The 20933-nt window shown below is 44.8% G+C and overlaps 1 protein-coding gene across 1 annotated transcript in view; it reads right to left on the bottom strand.

The window, feature by feature from the left end:
* Nucleotides 1-20933, bottom strand: part of EML6 (EMAP like 6) — a 748837-nt gene that overhangs the window by 568140 nt on the left and 159764 nt on the right. The window contains exon 3 of the mRNA XM_086927650.1: nt 20582-20680. Coding sequence (XP_086783776.1) covers nt 20582-20680 — 99 coding nt within the window. The remainder of the gene's footprint in view (nt 1-20581; nt 20681-20933) is intronic.

Here is a 20933-nt window from a genome sequence, read left to right as displayed (position 1 = left end):
TCACGCCTGCTGTTACCATGGGATGACGCATGTCCACTTCCTGGTAGAGTGGCCTTATGCTTATGAACACCCAGGGGAATTTAAAGGCAAACGTTTCATCTAGTCCCAAGATATTCCCTTACTTGCTTATCCCAACAGCTGAATAACAAAACAAATCAGAGACTTATCGGCCAATAAATGCGGGCACCCATGCTGTACAGGTGTAGTCCTAAAGTCAGGCTTTAGCCTCCAGCCTCCAGCCTCCAGCATTATTAGAGCAGACATGAAGGCCAGCACCTAGTGTGAGTTAGCTTTCCTGGCTCTGCCTGGGTGGGTCAATGTATTGACTTGGATGCATTCCATCTATAAAAAAGGTTCGTTTTCTAGAGATATGTTTTCACTTTAATCCACCCTCAACTGAAGATTAAGATTATTTAATTTCTCTCTAAACGTTTGATTATAATTAGCTAATAATTATAAATAGGTTTAATTCAAACACCCTGTGAAAGAATGGATGTGCGTTAGCGGTCAAGACCACATGAATAACAATCCGATGTAGTAACTATATTGTATCTTTTTAGATGAGGATATGTGGCTTGGGCTGCTGTCTTTGTCACAAAGGAGTCTGACAAGGTAATATATTTTTATTGGATCAGAAATTGTTTTACTTCTCTGCACCATTACTGAATGATTAGCAACTGGGATTTCTTCCTCTATGGTTGCATTGCAATGGTTCAGGTATGATCTGTAAACAACCTTCAGTGCCATTTGCCTGGTCTATCAAATTGGGACAAATCAGTCCTGTGCTACAGAAACTGCACTATTAACCAGACACGAGAATGTAATGACACAATACAAAGTATCATAATGTAAAAAACAGAAAAGTAATGATTGAAGTGACTTCCCATCTGTACACCCCCTTTAAAAAGATATTAACCAGAAAACGAATTACTGCTAACACAAACAATTTTTATTCAAACATCACCACCTGAACCATTATTAAAAACGTGTGAAAAAAATCAGCAGACTAAAAATATACAATTACTCTGTGATAGATGGCAGCCACAAAAAAATAGATTTGATTTACCCAAGAAAAAACGTAAGTGTGTGTTGGTTTAATTTAGCCACTACGTACTTCTGTGAGGTTTCTATTCGTTGAATATGGACAGAACAAACATGACCATTTTTAAACATTGGCTCAAAGGTTCCCTCCTGAATCAAAGGCCCAAATGGAGAACTTGGGGCCATATGAACAAAGGCATTTTGAGATCGCAATTTTAGGCTTTTAATGCAAAATGCCAATCTAGAATGTACAAAAGACTGTTTAGGTGGCACAAAATACGATTTCTATCCAGTAGAAATTCCATTTTGAACATCGCTAAGTAGGAAATCGCAACTTGGGATTTCCAAATAGCGATTTTCTAACATCACATACACATGCCAAGGCCGTCCCCCTCCTGAAGAAATCATCTCTGAATGCCTCCAAACCTGAAATCTTCCACCCTATCTCCCTTTTGACTTTACTTGTGAAGGTAACAGAGAGACAAGTTAATGGCATTCTTACCAAGTTCTTGGATGATAACCACATCTTGGGCATCTTCCAAACCGGCATTAAGGCCAAGGCACAGCATGGAATCAGTGCTCCTCGCAGCCACTGAGCAACTTCACTGTGCCCTAGACGAAGGCCGATCCTCAGCCCTGATCAGGGCCGGACTGGGAACCCAAAATCGGCCCTGGCAAAGTGCTCGGCCGGCCTCCCGGGGGGAGGGAAGGAGAGGTTGACCGAGCTCTTTGTCATGGCCACTTTTCGGCCGATTTTGTCACAGGGCCGATGCTGCAAAAACGGCCCTGTAACAAAAACGGCCCCCAGGGGCCCAAAACCGGCCCCAACCCTTGCGGCCCACTGGGGGATTGCCCGGTGCCCGCAACTACCAGTCCGGGCCTGGCCCTGATCCTGCTTGACTTTAAGCGCCGCGTTTGAAAGGGTGTCTCATAAAATCTTACTGCTGCACTTGCAAGGCATTGGCATAGGTGGAGCGGCACGACCTTAGTTTGTGTCTTTTTACCTGAATGCTCCTTCCAGGTCATATCTCCTTCCACATTTTACACCACAGCGTTTCCCCGGGCTCTTCACTGAGCCCTACCTTGTTCAACTTTTATATTCAATAAATATTGGCACAGGTTATCTAATCTATGGGGATTACACTGATATCTTATGCTGATGACACCCAGCTCATGCTCTCCTACAAAGATAATCCTACGCTCGACCAGACTAACTTCCAAAGAGGATTGCTAGCTGTTGCGGAGTGGATCAATGCCAATTACCTTCTATTGAATGCAATTAAAACAGAAGAACTTCTATTGGAAAAAGAAACCCACTATGGGGGTGACCACTAGTGGCCCTCCTCCCTCGGCTTCCCACCTATACCCAAGTTCTCCATCAGAAATCTAGGTGTCTTCAATGACAGCACCCTGGCTTTTCAGACTTAAGCAAAATTGGTAGTGGGCACTTGTTTCGTGCTCTTGAGAAGCCTCACATCCACTGTTGCTCTTTTCGACCCTAGCACCTGAGAAACTATCATTCATGCAGTAATTCTGTCCTGGCTAGATTTCTATAATATCTTGTATCTGGAAACCAACAAGTCAGTTATCAGAAGACTGTAGCTGGCCCAAAATGCTGCAGCCAGGCTGCTATTCCCCCTACTGAAAATGTGCTCTGTCTCCGGTCATCTTCAAAAACTGCATTGGCTCCCCGTGGATAAGCGTATCCAATTTAAGACTCTGTGTGTCGCTCACAAGATTCTACACTCCCAGGAGGCTCCTAACCTGTCCAATCTTATATCCCCTTACCGACCCCCCGCTCCTTATGTTTAGCAGATCCCACTTTGGCCATTGTCCCTTGAGTTAGGAGAGCAAGAGTGGGAGGCCGCTCTTTCGTGTCAATGCCTTGGTTCTCTGGACTCGCTACCTCTTTCCAACAGGAACACTGAGAACCACCTGCATTTCAAGAAATACCTGAAGATATGGCTTTTTTCCACCTAGTATTCCCTCATTCTTCTTCCCTATGACAGGCTTGTACATACAGTTTAATAATCCTCGAGCTCCAGCGCTGGGAATCAGCCTTGTTGGAGCAGCAATGCGCTTAATAAACAGTATAACTTAACATAAAGGATTTCCTGATTGTGAATAGTCACAAAATAGCCATTTAGGAAATGCAATTACCATTAATCGATATCTGGTGGTAACCAGGTCCAAACTATAAAAGGGCACCCAAAATGCATCAGGTGCTTTCAGAATGGTGGGGAGGATGAGGATCTTGGTTGGCAAGCAGAGAGGAGGAGGAGCTAGGAGAGGATATTTAGGGTGAGGGTCAACCTGTTTGAACAGAAAACTGAAGAGATACATGAGAAGTACAGAATCAGTAGTGAGGTAATCCTGGAATTAATTGTTACAACCTCAGCTTCAGACCCCAACACTCAGAAGCAATGCATTCCTACCACATGTACAGGTATTGTGTTGTCTACACCTTCTAGCTTCTGTCAGTTATCAGTGGGTCATAATAGTGGCTGGATGGGGGTGTCAGAAAATGCATTTTCCAGGTTCTTACACAAGTTTTTGGATATCATGGTTAGCAAAGTTAACCAATACATATATTTTCCAAATACCCCCCAATATTTACAATACACCAAATGAATGTTTTACCAGGTATCACAGTTCCCAGATGTTATTGACTGTGCCATATGTACCCCTTCAGCAAATTAATTCATCTACAGAAATAGGAAAAGCTAACACTCACTCAATGTACAGGTAGTGTGATATGCCTCATGCATCATAACCGCTTCCCTGCGGCGCCAATTCCCCCCCGGTGCTGGACATTCCAGAACAGGGTGCGGTCCTGATGGAACCATTCCGTCATCAGCACAGCTCAACCGTGACTGATGACGGAATGGTTCCGTCACCAGCATCGAAGGGGATAACAGACCATGAGACAAGATCTCCCAACCAGCACCCATGACTCCTCCATGTTCTACCACAGTGGAATACTTAACAGACTGTCTCAGGGTGAATTTGGCGATGGCTTTCTACTTTGCAAGATGATTGCATACTGTGGCCAGAACTGTTTGTGTAATACGACCTATTCATTTCTCCTTCTCATGCCTTGCGTCCTTGGATACAGAAATCTAGCAGCAAGTTATCACCAGTGTATTAATACGTTTTGGGTAATGAAACTCATTAATGTGTTTGTCTGTTTTAGCAATGAAATATGTTTTTTCTAAACAAATGATTACATATTCTTTTATAGGTTTTCTCCTGAGGAAGGGACGATATAGTCCCGAAATGCATCAGTCATGCACAAGAATCATATGCAACAATCATTCATGTTTTTCTATGTAATGTCTTTGATTTATATCATGTATTGTATGTGAATACTGTTTCAATTTACTTTGAATGGATAAACATCCATGGTTTCATGTAAAAACGAGATTGGAAAAAATGTATGTCAAACAATAGAGTATATGTATGGACTTGAGTAAGTGTTTTCTTGTTTAGAACAATTTGTTATTATGGAGGGTTTGCTTTGCAACCCAGTGAAAAGTGCACAATGCTAGTAAGTTTTCTTCGCTAGCACTTCACAGTATTTTCTGTGGGCACTTGGTATGACAGGCTTGACAGCAAGTGTGGTACCGTGGTACCGTAGCACCAATAGTCAAAAATAGTAGATACCTATTTTTTATTTTTTATTGATGTATGCTTACAACATTGCTGATAACATATGACATTTGCAAATCTCGTAATATACATGTTACAAGGTAGCTTGTCAGTTGGTACATAGTATAGATGTGCTTTACCATTCAATTTCCCAGACACAAGTTTCGCAATCCCCAATCCCAGGCTGCTCATGTAGCTCTGTGATAGTTTGTGTGGGTTAGTCGCTTGGATCTGGGTCGGATTCCTCAGGTGGGGGGGGGGGGAGGGGAGGGGCGCAAATATTACCTCGGAATGAGTCCTACTTGCCCCATACCCACACCCACTTTTGGGGACAACCTCTGAATGAATACTGCCTTTTCTGCCCCCATTGCCTTGTCTAGGTCATGAGACCAGTGTTGATGCAGGGGGGCAGTTAGCGCTCCCCAGCGCTGTGCGATATTTTGCTTAGCCACTGTAATCCAAACGGTCGTCCATGCCTGTGCTGTGTGGTTGAGGTCGGTTGACTCCCAAATATTTAGAGGGCACCTTCATGGTTCTGGGGGGACCTCGAAGCCACAGACCCGGGTGATTGTAGCCATGACTGCCTCCCAGTGTTGTGCTATGTTGGGACAGTTCCACAACATGTGGTAAAATGTGCCCATCTGCCCACACCGCCGTAAACACAAATGTATTTTAGTCTGTCCGATTTTGTGAAGTGTCATCCTAGTGTAGCATGTTCTGTGCAATATTTTCAGTTGCACGAGTTGTAGTCAGGATGGAATTACCACCTCCTGCGGGGACGGCAATGCCTCCTCCCAGTCCTGGTCTACAATGTCTCCCAGTTCATCCCACCATAATGCCTGCCATAGTAGATACCTTTGAATCAGTTTATAAAAGGGAGTGCACCTTAATTCTCTTTATTGACTTGGATACTGACACCACACTTGACCCCAAGAACCAGAAGTGAAAGGCAGTACAACAGGGCACATAATACAACATGGTCCATCCTAGAACGGACCTTTGGCATCATTAAGTCCAGGTTCTGCTGCCTCCATAACACTGGCAGAACAATACTTTATAGACCTGAGATGTGTTGTAAACTTGCTGCCACATGTGCCATTCTACATAATATAGCCAAGAGAATGAGTCTTCACAACATCACCATTTAGCCCGAATCCGGCACAGATGAGGGAGGAATTACCACCACAACAGGTGCAGCAGGATGGGACACGTGCATCAGAGGGCCAAGCATGACGCACAGCGATCACCAACATTTTTGACGTAAGATTGATTAAAACATCAAAGTAATTCACATCACACATGATGGTAATGCATAGTGCATAACAGAAAGAACACCTTTTATTCAGGTTGTTACAATAATGTATCTCTCCTAAATAAATGTTGCTTTTTTGTAACATTGTTTCAACAAAGCAAAGAAACCGATTTTGGCTGTCAGCAGGGCTGAACTGGTCATGCAAGAGATACAAGGCGCAGCCCTGGTAATCTGGAAGAGAGTGCTCGGATTTAGAATGGGGTGAGAAATCCCCAAAAGTTTGATTTGGGAGGCTGTACCCAGGGGCGGATGGTGACATTTGAAATTGGGGAGGCGTAAAAGTCGAGGATAAGTGTTAAGTTGATGGTGAGCGAGCCGACTATTACAGGATGGACTCGGGGTGGAGGGGTTTGCCAAGTGTGTGCAAATGGAGCATCTTAAAGCAAATTTGAGAGGGCAAGAAGGTTTAGAAAGCAATTGTAAATGTGTAGACTTGAAATATTTAAATACATTACAAAATGCCTCATATCTTGCAGCATTAAATATGTCCGCCAGGGACTGTAGTGTGCAGATAGTACAGTGCAACAGGTAAGTGCTTTAATTAACGTACCAGGTAAATGTTGCATCCTTGCCACGCTCCTGATGAATGAGTGTAGTGCATTTGTGACACTTCTGACTGATTTCAGTCACAGCATTGATGGCAGCACCCTCACTCTGAAAATCGTTCCAGCACCACAACAGGCTTTAATTAGAACAGACCCGATGCACTTTCATTGTGGGACTTATGGTAAGTGCTGCACTTTCCATCAGCACCCTCAGGACCAGCATGGAAGTTGCGCATCTCCTGTTCATTTAAATGGGAGAATTAGATTTCACAGCAGATTGCTTCTCATCTCGGTGTTGTGAAAAGGAGCTGCACCTCAAAGAAGAGCACCTTCGCAACACTTTCTGAGCACTCTGGGAGGGTTGTACTTCTGACCACCGAGGATGCATTCTGAACGCAAGGCGCCTTCAAGGCAGAACACATGCCCTGGAAATCACAAGCGCAGGTGACATTCAGGGGCAGGTTTAGCATTTCTAGTGCAACTTACAAGCAATTATAGAAAGCTTTATAAAAAATAGCTAGTTGCAGGAGGAGTGCTACTACTAAACCTGCAATCACTAGGACTGCGGCTGTGGCAGAGCTGGAACCAAAATGCAGCTTGTTGCCAATGCCATGCTATCCTACTATGCACACACTGGCATAAGCACCAACCAGAAGTACTTGTAAGCACTGCAGCCACCCCAGCACTTTATATCTATCTGTAGGTCTTGTTAGTTACACCGAGGGTGGCCGCGGATTGTGTGCTGCAGATCAAGCTGCACAGCACGTCTGCTAAACCCCAGGTCACGAGTCAGGAGTGCACATCATCAAAGGCAAGGCTGGGGTTTCCTTTCCCTGCCATCAGGATTTCCGCCACTATCTACCCGCCCCGCCAAACGCAGCCAACCATGTCTTTCCAGGCCCCGTGCCTTTGTCTTGACAAATGGACTTCATTGCTCGCATTTCGAGTGCCAGCTTTCAGCAAACCACTGCTGTATTCAGGCTGAAAGCCATTTGTTCGAACATAAAAACGGCAGGAACTATAAATTCAGGGCTGTAAACATGAGTGAAGGAAATCCCAGCCTTGCTCTCCCTCTGATGAGCTTGTAACCACCAGTGTTCGGGAGAGTTCACAAAACGTTGGAGAAAAAAGACATCCTAAAGTCATAAACAACATTTTATTTTTGCAGAATAGCTTCATTCGCTCCAGTGGCCAAGGGCAGTCGGCAGCGAACGGACTGAGTGCTCTGCAGTGAGGCAGGCAGATAGTATGATGTGGACAAGCATGTTCACTCTATGTCACTAGAGTACACAGGCATGTCCGTATCAGGTCTGTACACGGTGGGTTTAGCATTCATTCCCTGGATTGACTAAGGTGGCTTTTAAGCGCTACACGACTATAGGAATATTTCTGCCAATATTCCTTCTGATACCACAACACAGATCTACTCTACAATAAAGCGCCAAGATGCAGCAAACGCATTGCGAGGAAAAAACACACGACCCCTCCAGACAATCAAACGTTTAAAATCTCACAAACTAGCAGTGGCGGCCGACACAAATAATAAGTGGTACAGCGGGTGGAAGGGGCGCGGGGGAGCCTGGGGCGGTAATAATATAAAAAGACTTACCTGAAGCTGCCGACCGCCTTGCTCCTTACGCCTTGGTGTTCCTCTTCTTTCTTGTCCCAGCAGACACTGGGACAGCAGCAGAATCCCCCTGTGCAATCCCTGCACTGCTCTCATGCTATGACAGAAGCACAGGTATTGGCCTGAGCGGGCTGGATTCACACTAGCTCAGGCACTGGGAGTCTGAGCTGTTTCTCCAACCCGGCTGAGCAATACAGATGGGTTAGAGAAACCTAACTTCACGTGCCTATTTGGCCGGCCTAAGACAGCTGGCCAAACAGACATGCGTACTTAGAAGTGCACTCCACTGCATCCTCTCGTTGACCTGCCCGCCCATCCCTACACAGACTGGCTCAACAGTGTTGGCTTCTCTGCTAACTTATAATCATTTAATGTTTTCCTTGTTGCTGCAGATTTGCGGGCCGGGCAAGCCTGCTCTGCTGACAGAGCAGGGGAGGAGTGCTTTGCACTCCCTAAGTGTGCATGTACGTTTGGCCCGCCGTTTAGGGCAGGCCAAACAGTTGTGCGCACTTTGCATGTTCTCCACCCAGATTGCATTACAGCCTAGGTGGAGAACATGGCCAGGCCCGAGTCCCCGTTTGAATGCCGAACAACAGCATTCAAACCAATCACAATGCTGCATTGCAGCGTTGTGATTGCCTCAGGGGCGCCTGGGTGCTTTCTAGGTGCTCTGTTCCTGTTCCGGGAGAGACAACGGTGGAGAGCTTGGTGAGAAGCGGCAATGAGGTATGTTTTCTTTTTCTTAACCCCCTCCCCTCTGCCCTTCACCCTCCCCCTGCCCTTCACCCTCCCTCCCACCCTGATCTGTGCCAGCCGCCACTGTGGCTCAGCCAGCAGGTGAAAAATTAAACGATAATGAAATATCGTTTTATTTTTCAGCTGCTGGCTTTGAGCCAGTGGGGCGACGCTCCTCTGCCAATTGCAGAGGAACCACCGCTGACTGTACCTAAGTAATTATTGCACAGTTTCATTAAAGCTACATAATTCTTAAACACTGCAGAGAAACAATACTCTTTAGGACTGAGTCCCAGAGCAATGCATTATGCCATTCGTTTCCTGTTCATACTGCAGTGTAACCTATGATTTCTTTGTAAATATAGTCGGAAAATTGTATTGCAAAAAGATTTGGTTAGCTTCATTAAAATGAACAATCCGGCAATTAAACTGCTACAAACTCAAACCTTTATTTATTTATTTTATTTTCTGACATTTATAGAGCGCGAACAATTACCCTTGGGTGTCTCGGCGCTAGACTGCAGTAATGTCATTCCCTAGAGGTAAGGATGCGGCTGGTGTGCTACATTTATTGGTTAAATAACCACGTCTTCAGCTTTTTCCTAAACTGTAGGAGCGATGGACTGGCTTTAATGTGATATGGTAAGGTGTTCCAGATCTTGGGGGCCGCAACTAGGAAACGGCGGTCACCCCAAGTCACAGTTCTGGTACGTGGGACCACTAATTGGTTAAGTGCTGAGGATCGTAGCTTTCTAGCCGGACTATAGGGTATTAGGTGATCTTTAAGGAAGCGAGGCCCCTGATCCTGCATTACTTTGTAAACTATGCACATCGCTTTAAACTTTATCCTGTTTTGAATGGACAACCAATGGTAGGACCTTAGAGTATCTGAGATGGGTGCGAATTTTGGTTTTTTGGACAGCAAGCGTGCTGCCGCATTTTGTACCATCTGCAACTTCTTTGTGACTCTAGATTGTACATTCAGAAAGAGTCCGTTGCAGTAGTCTAGTGAACTTAAAACCAATGACGTGACCAGGGTCTTGGCGGCTGTGTCAGGCAGAAAAGGCAAGATTTTCCTAATTATTCTAAGTTTAAAGTGGGCCGTGGACGCTACCTTATTGGCATGAGCCATGAAGTTCAGCTGATTGTCAAAGGTGACTCCCAGATTCCTCACCTTGGGGGTCGGGCAAGGTGGGGTGCCAGATGTTGATGGCCACCAAATATCGGGCCACGGTGGCAAGAGACTGCCAAAGATTACGACCTCCGTTTTCTCGGAGTTGAGCTTCAGGCAGTTTCCTGCCATCCACTCACCGATAGCTATCATGCCACTTTGGAACCTTTCTGCCACCTCCTGTCCGTCACCCTTAATGGCCAACACCAACTGTGTGTCGTCTGCGTACGGGGTTAGGCTCATCCCATGTGCCTTGATGACACTGGCAAGGTCCGACACATAGATGTTAAAAAGTGTCGGACTAAGGGATGAGCCTTGAGGAACCCCACACGGCAGCGACAATTTGGCAGATCGAAATGGTCCAAGGGTTACCGCCTGAGTTCTATTAGCCAGGAAGGAGGCAAGCAGGTCTCTCGCTGCGGAGTGGATCCCCATTTTTTCGACACGGTCGACCAAGGTCTTATGGTAAACCGTGTCGAATGCTGCCGAGAGGTCCAAGAGCACCAGCAAAGCTGTCCCTCCTTGGTCCCGGATGAGTCTAATATCATCCGCTGCCTTGATGAGGGCAGTTTCGGTTCCATGATATTTACGGAACCCAAACTGGGTATCATCAAGCAGATTATTTCTCTCAATATATTCTGACAGCTGCTGGTTCATGGCTTTCTCTGTCAGTTTGGCCAGAAATGGAAGATTTGCTATAGGCCGGTAATTTTTCAAATCATCCCTGTCAAGATTTGGTTTTTTAAGCAAAGGCTTAATCAATGTGTTTTTTAAAGAGTCCGGATAGGTCCCAGAACTCAATATTATATTGCAAACGTGGGTGATAATGGGATTAACTGTGTCTGAAACCATGGCTAACACCGAAGTGGGGCATGGGTCCAGGGCAGAGCCTGATTTAATGGACTTCAGTATGGATTTAGTTTGATCGGTCGTTAGAGGTTTAAAACTCGTCATGGTGTTACTCGGAACTATCCGCGAAGATGGAACAACAGTAGTATTGGGTTCCGAGGTGAACGCTTGATATATATTGTTCACCTTTGTGAAGAAGAACTCAGACAAGGCATCACATAGTAATTGTGATGGGGGAGGGTTTAGGTCTGGTGTGTTACCCGATAGGGTTTTAGCTAAGTTATACAGCTGTTTGGTAGATTTTTTAGCTTGCTCTATATGTAGAGTAAAGAAGTGCTTCTTTGCTGTCGTGATCATGGTTTTATAAGTGGCTAGCGCTTCTTTATATCTATTCTTGCTTTCACTGTCGTGAGTTCGTCGCCAGTACCTTTCCCTGTTTCTCGTTAATTGTTTCTGTAATTTTAGTTCTTCTGTGTACCATTGAGCAGTCGGCATACTTCTGTTCCTTGAGTGGGACTTAGTGGGTGCCAATTGAGACGTGGCATCACTCAGCCATTCATGAAATTGGGAAGTAGCCGTACAGGGATCATTAGATAGTTCAGGCTTAGTATTATTTAAAAGTATATTTAGGTTGTTGTTGTTTATGTCCTTCCACGCCTTGAAGGTGCCTGGCTTGGGATGGGGAGTATTCTTCCTACACGGATCTTTAATAGTCAGCCTGCTGAAAATGGCCGAGTGGTCGGTCCATGTCATGGGAAGGATTTTAGTCACCTGAAGGTCTTCCACGTTCGTGAACATGCCATCTAGCGTATGTCCTGCCTGATGGGTTGGGGCCGTAACCAATTGTTTGAGTCCTATAATTTCTAAATCAGATGTGAGAGTAAAGGTGTCTCTATCATTATTTTGCTCAAGATAAAAATTAAAATCGCCCATTACCGTAGTGGACTCATCTGTGGCTAATGATTCCATTAAGATGGTTAAGTTTGTTAGGAAAGCTGCTCTGGCCCCAGGAGGTCGATAGAGGAGCACTCCGTTAAAACTAAAAGACGGTGTGAATTTTATATTAAAATGTAGAGCTTCGCAAGATATGGCGGGAATAGGGGATGTGCGGACCTTAAATTGGTCTTTCACTATGATAGCCAGGCCACCCCCTCTATTTTTCTCTCTATCCTGCCTATAAACCTTATAACCTGGTGGGACTGCCGTGACCAAGTCGGGAGCAGATGCCTCGTCCATCCAAGTTTCCGTAATAAACAGGGCATCTAATTTGTAGTCGATAATAAGATCGGCTATCTCTTGGCAGTGTTTACCCAGGGAGCGCGCATTGATAAGGGCCATGGTAATATACTTCTCCTTGGCCTGCTTAGGGACCTGAGTGTGGAGGATGTCGTTATTAAAAGGGACGACGATATCACAATGAGAGCATTTTAAGTTAGTGCCCATAGGAGAATGTGTCAGGTCAAGTTTGGTACAATGAGAGGTATGGTTTGGGCGAAGGCTCAGCAGAGTACTCCGTTTGTACAGGATGGGCCGAGCAGGGGTTGTGGCCTTGGGCCCGGTCCCGGCGCGGACGGGCGCAGACGGGCTCGCCTTTGGCGCGCCTTCGGAGCGCCGCCGGCGCGCCCGCTGCGCCCGCCCGCTGCGCGGACGGGTGGGTCTGTTGTTTTTATCCATCCCAGAGCAGGGTGGAAGGAGGGTGGGAGGAGCGATCACCTGGGCAGGCAGCCTTGCCCTACCCAAGATGGCGGCCAAAGTGACTGTTTTCGATCTCGGCGCCTAAACACAGCAGCGCTGAGAGGGGGGATCCAAAGAGGTCTTGGGCGAAGCAGTCTCGCTCCAAGAAGGTATTTTAACAGTATAGTAATATTAAAAGCGGCCAGTTAAAATTTCTCGCCACACTCTCCTCACACCCATCTCCACTACAGAGTGTTTGGGTATGCTCGCTGATTATTGCTAGTATAAAAACATGGTTGCGATATGATTGGTGCAATTTAAGGTTAGTATCAAAACATGGTTGATATATCATTGGCAGAGTGTGGGGCTAGTATTAAAACATGGTTGGGGTATGATTGGTGTTCTTTGGGGCTAGTATTAAAACATGGTTGAGGTATGATTGGCGCAGTGTGGGGCTAGTATTAAAACATGGTTGAGGTATGATTGGTGCACTTTGGGGCTAGTATTAAAACATGCTTGAGGTATGGTTGGTGCACTTTGAGGCTAGTATTAAAACCTGGTTGAGGTATGATTGGTGCACTTTGGGGCTAGTATTAAAACATGGTTGAGATATGATTGGCACAGTTTGGGGCTAGTATTAAAACATGGTTGAGGTATGGTTGGTGAACTTTGGGGCTAGTATTAAAACATGCTTGAGGTAGGATTGGTGCACTTTGGGGCTAGTATTAAAACATGGTTGAAGTATGATTGGTGCACTTTGGGGCTAGTATTAAAACATGGTTGAGATATGATTGGCACAGTTTGGGGCTAGTATTAAAACATGGTTGAGGTATGGTTGGTGCACTTTGGGGCTAGTATTAAAACATGCTTGAGGTAGGATTGGTGCACTTTGGGGCTAGTATTAAAACATGGTTGAGGTATGGTTGGTGCACTTTGAGGCTAGTATTAAAACATGGTTGAGGTATGATTGGCGCAGTGTGGGGCTAGTATTAAAACATGGTTGAGGTATGATTGGGGCAGCGTGGGGCTAGTATTAAAACATGGTTGAGGTATGATTGGCACAGTTTGGGGCTAGTATTAAAACATGGTTGAGGTATATAATTTGCACAGTGTGGGGCTAGTGTTAAAACATGGTTAAGGTATATAATTTGCACAGTGTGGGGCTAGTATTGAAACATGGTTGAGGTATGATTGGTGCACTTCGGGCTAGTATTAAAACACGGTTGAGGTATGATTGGTGCACTTTAGGGCTAGTATTAAAACATGGTTGAGGTATGATTGGCGCAGTGTGGGGCTAGTATTAAAACATGGTTGAGGTATGGTTGGTGCACTTTGAGGCTAGTATTAAAACATTGGTTGAGGGATATAATTTGCGCAATGTGGGGCTAGTATTAAAACATGGTTGAGGTATGATTGGTGCACTTTGCGGCTAGTATTAAAACATGGTTGAGGTATGATTGGTGCACTTCGGGCTAGTATTAAAACATGGTTGAGGTATGAATGGTGCACTTTGGGGCTAGTATTAATACATGGTTGAGGTATATCATTTTCACAGTGTGGGGTTAGTATTAAAACATGGTTGAGGTATGATTGGCACACTTTGGGGCTAGTATTAAAACATGGTTGAGGTATGATTGGTGCACTTTGGGGCTAGTATTAAAACATGGTTGAGGTATGATTGGGGCACTTTGGGCTAGTATTAAAACATGGTTGAGGTATGATTGGTGCAGTGTGGGACAAGTATTAAAACATGGTTGAGGTATGATTGGCGCAGTGTGGGGCTAGTATTAAAACAAGGTTGAGGTATAATAGTTGCAGTTTGGGGCTAGTATTAAAACATGGTTGAGGTATGATTGGTGCACTTTGGGGCTAGCATTAAAACATGGTTGAGGTATGATTTGTGCACTTTGGGGCTAGTATTAAAACATGGTTGGGGTATGATTGGTGCACTTTGGGGCTAGTATTTAAACATGGTTGAGGTATGATTGACGCAGTGTGGGGCTAGTATTAAAACATGATTGAGGTATGATTGGTGCAGTGTGGGGCTAGTATAAATACAGGATTGAGGTATGATTGGTGCAGTTTGGGGCTAGTATTAAAACATGGTTGAGGTATGATTGACGCAGTGTGGGGCTAGTATTAAAACATGGTTGAGATATGATTGGCACAGTTTGGGGCTAGTATTAAAACATGGTTGAGGTATGGTTGGTGAACTTTGGGGCTAGTATTAAAACATGCTTGAGGTAGGATTGGTGCACTTTGGGGCTAGTATTAAAACATGGTTGAAGTATGATTGGTGCACTTTGGGGCTAGTATTAAAACATGGTTGAGATATGATTGGCACAGTTTGGGGCTAGTATTAAAACATGGTTGAGGTATGGTTGGTGCACTTTGGGGCTAGTATTAAAACATGCTTGAGGTAGGATTGGTGCACTTTGGGGCTAGTATTAAAACATGGTTGAGGTATGGTTGGTGCACTTTGAGGCTAGTATTAAAACATGGTTGAGGTATGATTGGCGCAGTGTGGGGCTAGTATTAAAACATGGTTGAGGTATGATTGGGGCAGCGTGGGGCTAGTATTAAAACATGGTTGAGGTATGATTGGCACAGTTTGGGGCTAGTATTAAAACATGGTTGAGGTATATAATTTGCACAGTGTGGGGCTAGTGTTAAAACATGGTTAAGGTATATAATTTGCACAGTGTGGGGCTAGTATTGAAACATGGTTGAGGTATGATTGGTGCACTTCGGGCTAGTATTAAAACACGGTTGAGGTATGATTGGTGCACTTTAGGGCTAGTATTAAAACATGGTTGAGGTATGATTGGCGCAGTGTGGGGCTAGTATTAAAACATGGTTGAGGTATGGTTGGTGCACTTTGAGGCTAGTATTAAAACATTGGTTGAGGGATATAATTTGCGCAATGTGGGGCTAGTATTAAAACATGGTTGAGGTATGATTGGTGCACTTTGCGGCTAGTATTAAAACATGGTTGAGGTATGATTGGTGCACTTCGGGCTAGTATTAAAACATGGTTGAGGTATGAATGGTGCACTTTGGGGCTAGTATTAATACATGGTTGAGGTATATCATTTTCACAGTGTGGGGTTAGTATTAAAACATGGTTGAGGTATGATTGGCACACTTTGGGGCTAGTATTAAAACATGGTTGAGGTATGATTGGTGCACTTTGGGGCTAGTATTAAAACATGGTTGAGGTATGATTGGGGCACTTTGGGCTAGTATTAAAACATGGTTGAGGTATGATTGGTGCAGTGTGGGACAAGTATTAAAACATGGTTGAGGTATGATTGGCGCAGTGTGGGGCTAGTATTAAAACAAGGTTGAGGTATAATAGTTGCAGTTTGGGGCTAGTATTAAAACATGGTTGAGGTATGATTGGTGCACTTTGGGGCTAGCATTAAAACATGGTTGAGGTATGATTTGTGCACTTTGGGGCTAGTATTAAAACATGGTTGGGGTATGATTGGTGCACTTTGGGGCTAGTATTTAAACATGGTTGAGGTATGATTGACGCAGTGTGGGGCTATCATTAAAACATGGTTGAGGTATATGATTTTCACAGTGTGGGACTAGTATCAAAACATGGTTGTGCTATGATTGGTGCAGTGTGGGGCTAGTATTAAAACATGGTTGAGGTATAATTGGCGCAGTTTGGGGCTAGTATTAAAACATGATTGAGGTATGATTGGTGCAGTGTGGGGCTAGTATAAATACAGGATTGAGGTATATAATTTGCATAGTGTCAGGCTAGTATTAAAACATGGTTGAGGTATGATTTTAGCTCCTAGTCTAGCCCGCGCTGTGAAGTATGCCAATACCTCAGCTGGCTTCCAAGCTATGCCTCTTTTGAAGCTTCCTTCCAGTAAGAAGACGGCTGGAATGCCAGAAACCGGTCCTCGGAAGCTTGTTTCCGGTCCAGGGAAGACATGGCTTGGCAGTTCGGGCGGGACTGTTCCCATGAGGCACAGGGTCAGACTGATTTGCATATAGCCATGTCTGAACTGGGGTGGCAGAGTGGGCTAAAGAACGGTGATGGATTAAACCCAGATCTTTTGACTGGGTGTGAGTGTTTGATTGATTCAGATGCTCCGTCCATCACCACCCCCTTTTGTACCGCTTTTGGCCACCATAAGTGTGGCAGGGTATGCTCAGACGTGAGTCCCTTGCTCACTTTGCCACTGGATTCAAGCAAGCCGGGCTGAAGACGGCTGGAATGCCAGAAACCGGTCCTCGGAAGGTTGTTTCCGGTCCAGGGAAGATATGGCTTGGCAGTTCGGGCTGGACTGTTCCCATGAGGCACAGGGTCAGACTGATTTGCATATAGCCATGTCTGAACTGGGGTGGCAAAGTGGGCTAAAGAACGGTGATGGATTAAACCCAGATCTTTTGACTGGGTGTGAGTGTTTGATTGATTCAGATGCTCCGTCTATCACCACCCCCTTTTGTACCTCCTTCCAGTAAGTAGTCCTGAGTAGGGTGACCCTCTTCTCTATCATCAACATGGAATCTTAAATCAATCACTAATCCATCAAACATTGGCCTTGGAGATCAGGCAAAGCAACTTACAGTAATTCAATAGATCAAGTTACATACACAGAATCAGACCAATCACCACACTGCATGCATTCAGGAAGAGCCTCAAGAGCTGCCTCTGCGAATGAGACTGAGCCGCCCCAATTCTACCCCCCCCCCCCCAGTGCCTTGAGACCATCGCAGGTGAGTAGTGCGCTTCACAAATCCCTGATTGATTGATTGACATAGTGTCGACCCTCCCCTGCAAATGAACCCACATTTGATGCTTGTCATGCCAATCAGATGCCTCCAAACCCCCTGATGGTACTCAGGGCGACTATTGCCCCGGCTCCTGCTTCTTCATACCATTTATTAAGCAATAATACTATGAGGAAGCAAAGACGGCGAGTAACGGAGATTACCACACGTTATCTAAAATAAAAACAAGCCCTGCTCCAGAACCGGCCATAAAGAGATGAGCCTCGCAGCTCTGTGCCTGAAGCTTGCTAGTCACAGCTTCATGATGATTTAGTAGGATGGAAAGTAGACAGAAATACATAAATACATGTGACACTTTCCTCTTGTGAAATATTTATGAAGCAGTTAAAATGAAGGGATAAAAACCTGCATGACAGTGACGCGTGGTTGAGACGCTCTCAGCAGTCCTCGGTGCAAAAGCCAAAATGGCGTCACCTCCTTTTATTTAGCGGTTCCATCCAGGTCCACTTTGTAACCACATTAGTGCTCACAGGCGCAGGCACTCCACTTTCATATTTACAGGGTTTGTTGAATCACTCAACATGCCTCTTCCTGCGGTACATAGTGCCTTGGTATCCTACTTGTCCTTCTACAGACTCCGAAGGTCAGCTTGCTAGGGGCGGACCACTGGCGTAACGAAACTTGAGGGGGCCTCCCTGCAAGGCACGTAAAGGTCCCCCCTCCGGGCTCAATCAGGAGCTCTGCAGCCAGAGTGCTGTGCTAAGGGGCCCTCCTGGAGCTTGGGCCCCCCCACACTGCAGGGGCTGCGGGGGCCTGTGTTACGCCCTTGGCGCGGACCCTGATTCTCCTGCAGAAGACTTCACAGATGTAGCCCCAAAGTAGAGTTTGTTTTAGATACACTTATACGGAGCCTTAACCATGTTAAATCATGGGAAAGCTCCCCGGTGTCTAGAATCCTTAACCACATCCCGTTTACTACCTAGTACTTCACTGTCAGACCCACTTTATTTATTTATTGTGTAAGCTAAAACCCACACAATGGTTTAAAATGTACTAAAAATACATAAACCCTAAAAATGTGAATACAGTTAGTTGATCAACAACAAATGCCAGGTGTGAATAACTGATCTGAGCCATGTCTTCCGAGGCGCCAATATTAGAGACGACTGTGAAAAATTACTGATTAAATTAAACTGATGGCAAAAGGTCATTGCCGCATTAGAGCAGCTTATGTTAAGTCAGTTTGACAATGAGAGGGGGTTGTTTTCTATCATGGGACAACAATACACCAGCGTGGTCCTCACAATCAGTGACACCGAAGGAAGGTTTAAGGATTCCCTTAAAAAGCTGAATGAGAAGCCAGGAGGTGGGGTAACCAGACTATGAGTGAGTGGTGTATGGGGATGAGAATTCTTTAGATACCCAATCATTCAAATGTATCTTCGTCTTGGTGTATATGAGGAAATGGAAGTTTTCACAAACATGTAACTATTATTCCGGGTGGGTTCCTCTAGGTTACAGTTATTATAAATCCGGATCACAGAGCACGCAGTGGTTACTGAATAAAGCGAAGACATAGGACTGTCCATTCCCAGTGAAAGATGTCATGTAATATTGAAACTTAAGCAAAGAGTTACCTGGACTGAGGGCAAACAACTCTTATTTTGTGGATAAGCTTCGACTGTCTGAACTAGATTAGCTCAGAACTCTTTCTTAAAAAACGCATATTTTTTCCACTTGTATATCAGTGAGTAGTAATTATGAAACTAGTGAGTTTAAAATGAGGTCTCATACGCTTGTTTAAGTAAGTCCAAAAAGAACAAGTGATGGACAGAATGCTGATCAATGTCAAACATTCACCCCATTACAGATACCAGGGCCTAAATCTATCGTTTTTTTGCTCCCCATGCCATTCCAGTTTAATCCCAGCCATCTGCAACTCAGTCTTGAGTTTGTTCCCCATGGGAACAGTCCAGCTCTAACGGCCAGGTCAGATCTTTCCTGGACCAGGAACAAGCATCCTTGGACCAGTTCTGGGGTATCACCCCTCATCAGCCAGGCTAGCTTGACTCCAGGGACATGGAGAGCACAGGACCCACATCTGGGCATAACGGTCCCACTAGGGGTGACACATGCAAAAAAACAACTCTTAGGTAAGTCAGCAGGAATGAAAGAAAAGATATGTTTACTTACAGATAACCTGCACAGGTCAGAAGATCTTTGAATGGAAAGGTAGCCATCTGTTAAGTTAACCCGGATAGGCTATAGAACACTTGTATTAAGGTATAGTTCTTGAGGCGTGGGGTGTGGGGGGCGGGGGGGCGGGTTGTACTTTAAAAATAACACATAGAATGCTTTACTCTCAAATGTCAGAGTGAATAGGAACTCTTTAGGAATCTGTGGCCTCATTAAGAATCATGAAAATGAAAAAAGTGGAGAGGTTGATGAATTTACACAAAAAGTCAATTTGGACGACTAGAAGTGTTCAATAAGATAACCTAGTGAGTGGTCAGACAGAAATCAAGATATTTGTAGGTTACATATGAGCTCAGTTCAGCTGGGGGAGTGAGACCCCCATCAACTAAGTCTCTCTATACATGCTGAAATGTTGCAATAATAAGAAAATGGGAAAAACGCCTAAAACCCTAACAAAGTGGCACAGACTGCTACACAAATGTATTTCTTTCTTTTTTTCCCTCAGTGAAGAAACATTTTTGTATGTGAAGAACTCCCCCCACCCCCATCCCTACCAGTTTTGAAAGTGCTCCTAGTCTATTTCCACCAATGAAATAGATTTGATCCTGCCCTTTACAGGAGTAAATCTCAAGCCCTCACTCCCAATCAGAAAACAATTTCCAGTAAAACTCACTAGCCTGTAGATGTTCGCAAATTTTTCAGCCCATTCCCCTTCCTAGAACACCCAACTTCCACCCCTAGAGTAGGATTTACCCACATCTAATTGTAATCATTATGGGGTAAGATTACACATGGATAAATAGATTTAGGAGTGCAAGCTCACCTTTTGTGAACTCAAAAATCAAGCCATCTGAGCAAGTAAGTATAGCTTACACAAATGCCTTTGTTAGCGGGGCCCCAGCCTTACAGTAGTAACAGGCTAAATTCTGTTTCATCAATACAGTACCTAGACAAAAATAAAAGGTTACCCTCCACAGACATTTAGTGATCTATTATTACACAATTCCCAAAAATGTTCAAATACTTACCCTGTCTGAGTGACCAGTTGCTGTAGCCAGTACTTTCCCTTTCTTCCAGTCCCATATGCAGACAGTATTTTTGGCATCCAGTCCAACCGAGGCCAGTCGCTAGAGACAAAAAAGGGACTTAATTAGCTCTTATGAGGCAAGTCAAGGACCCACCAGCAATTTTGCCCACTTGTGTCCCAGAACATTGCAGCAGAAGCCCTTTGTATAATACCCATTGCACAAACACACATTTTGCACCACATAATGTAAGCTTCATGTTCTCGGAGGCCGCCTCCTCACCCCCCCATAAATTGATGAACTATTTTGCCGATGGCATTCTACTGATGTGGAAGGCAGGAACTACGTGTGTCAG

This window comes from Lissotriton vulgaris, chromosome 6 (genome assembly GCF_964263255.1).
Source record: "Lissotriton vulgaris chromosome 6, aLisVul1.2, whole genome shotgun sequence".
NCBI classification, from domain to species: domain Eukaryota; kingdom Metazoa; phylum Chordata; class Amphibia; order Caudata; family Salamandridae; genus Lissotriton; species Lissotriton vulgaris.
Note: the sequence above shows the minus strand (reverse complement) of the source record. Positions and strands in the feature narration are given on the sequence as shown.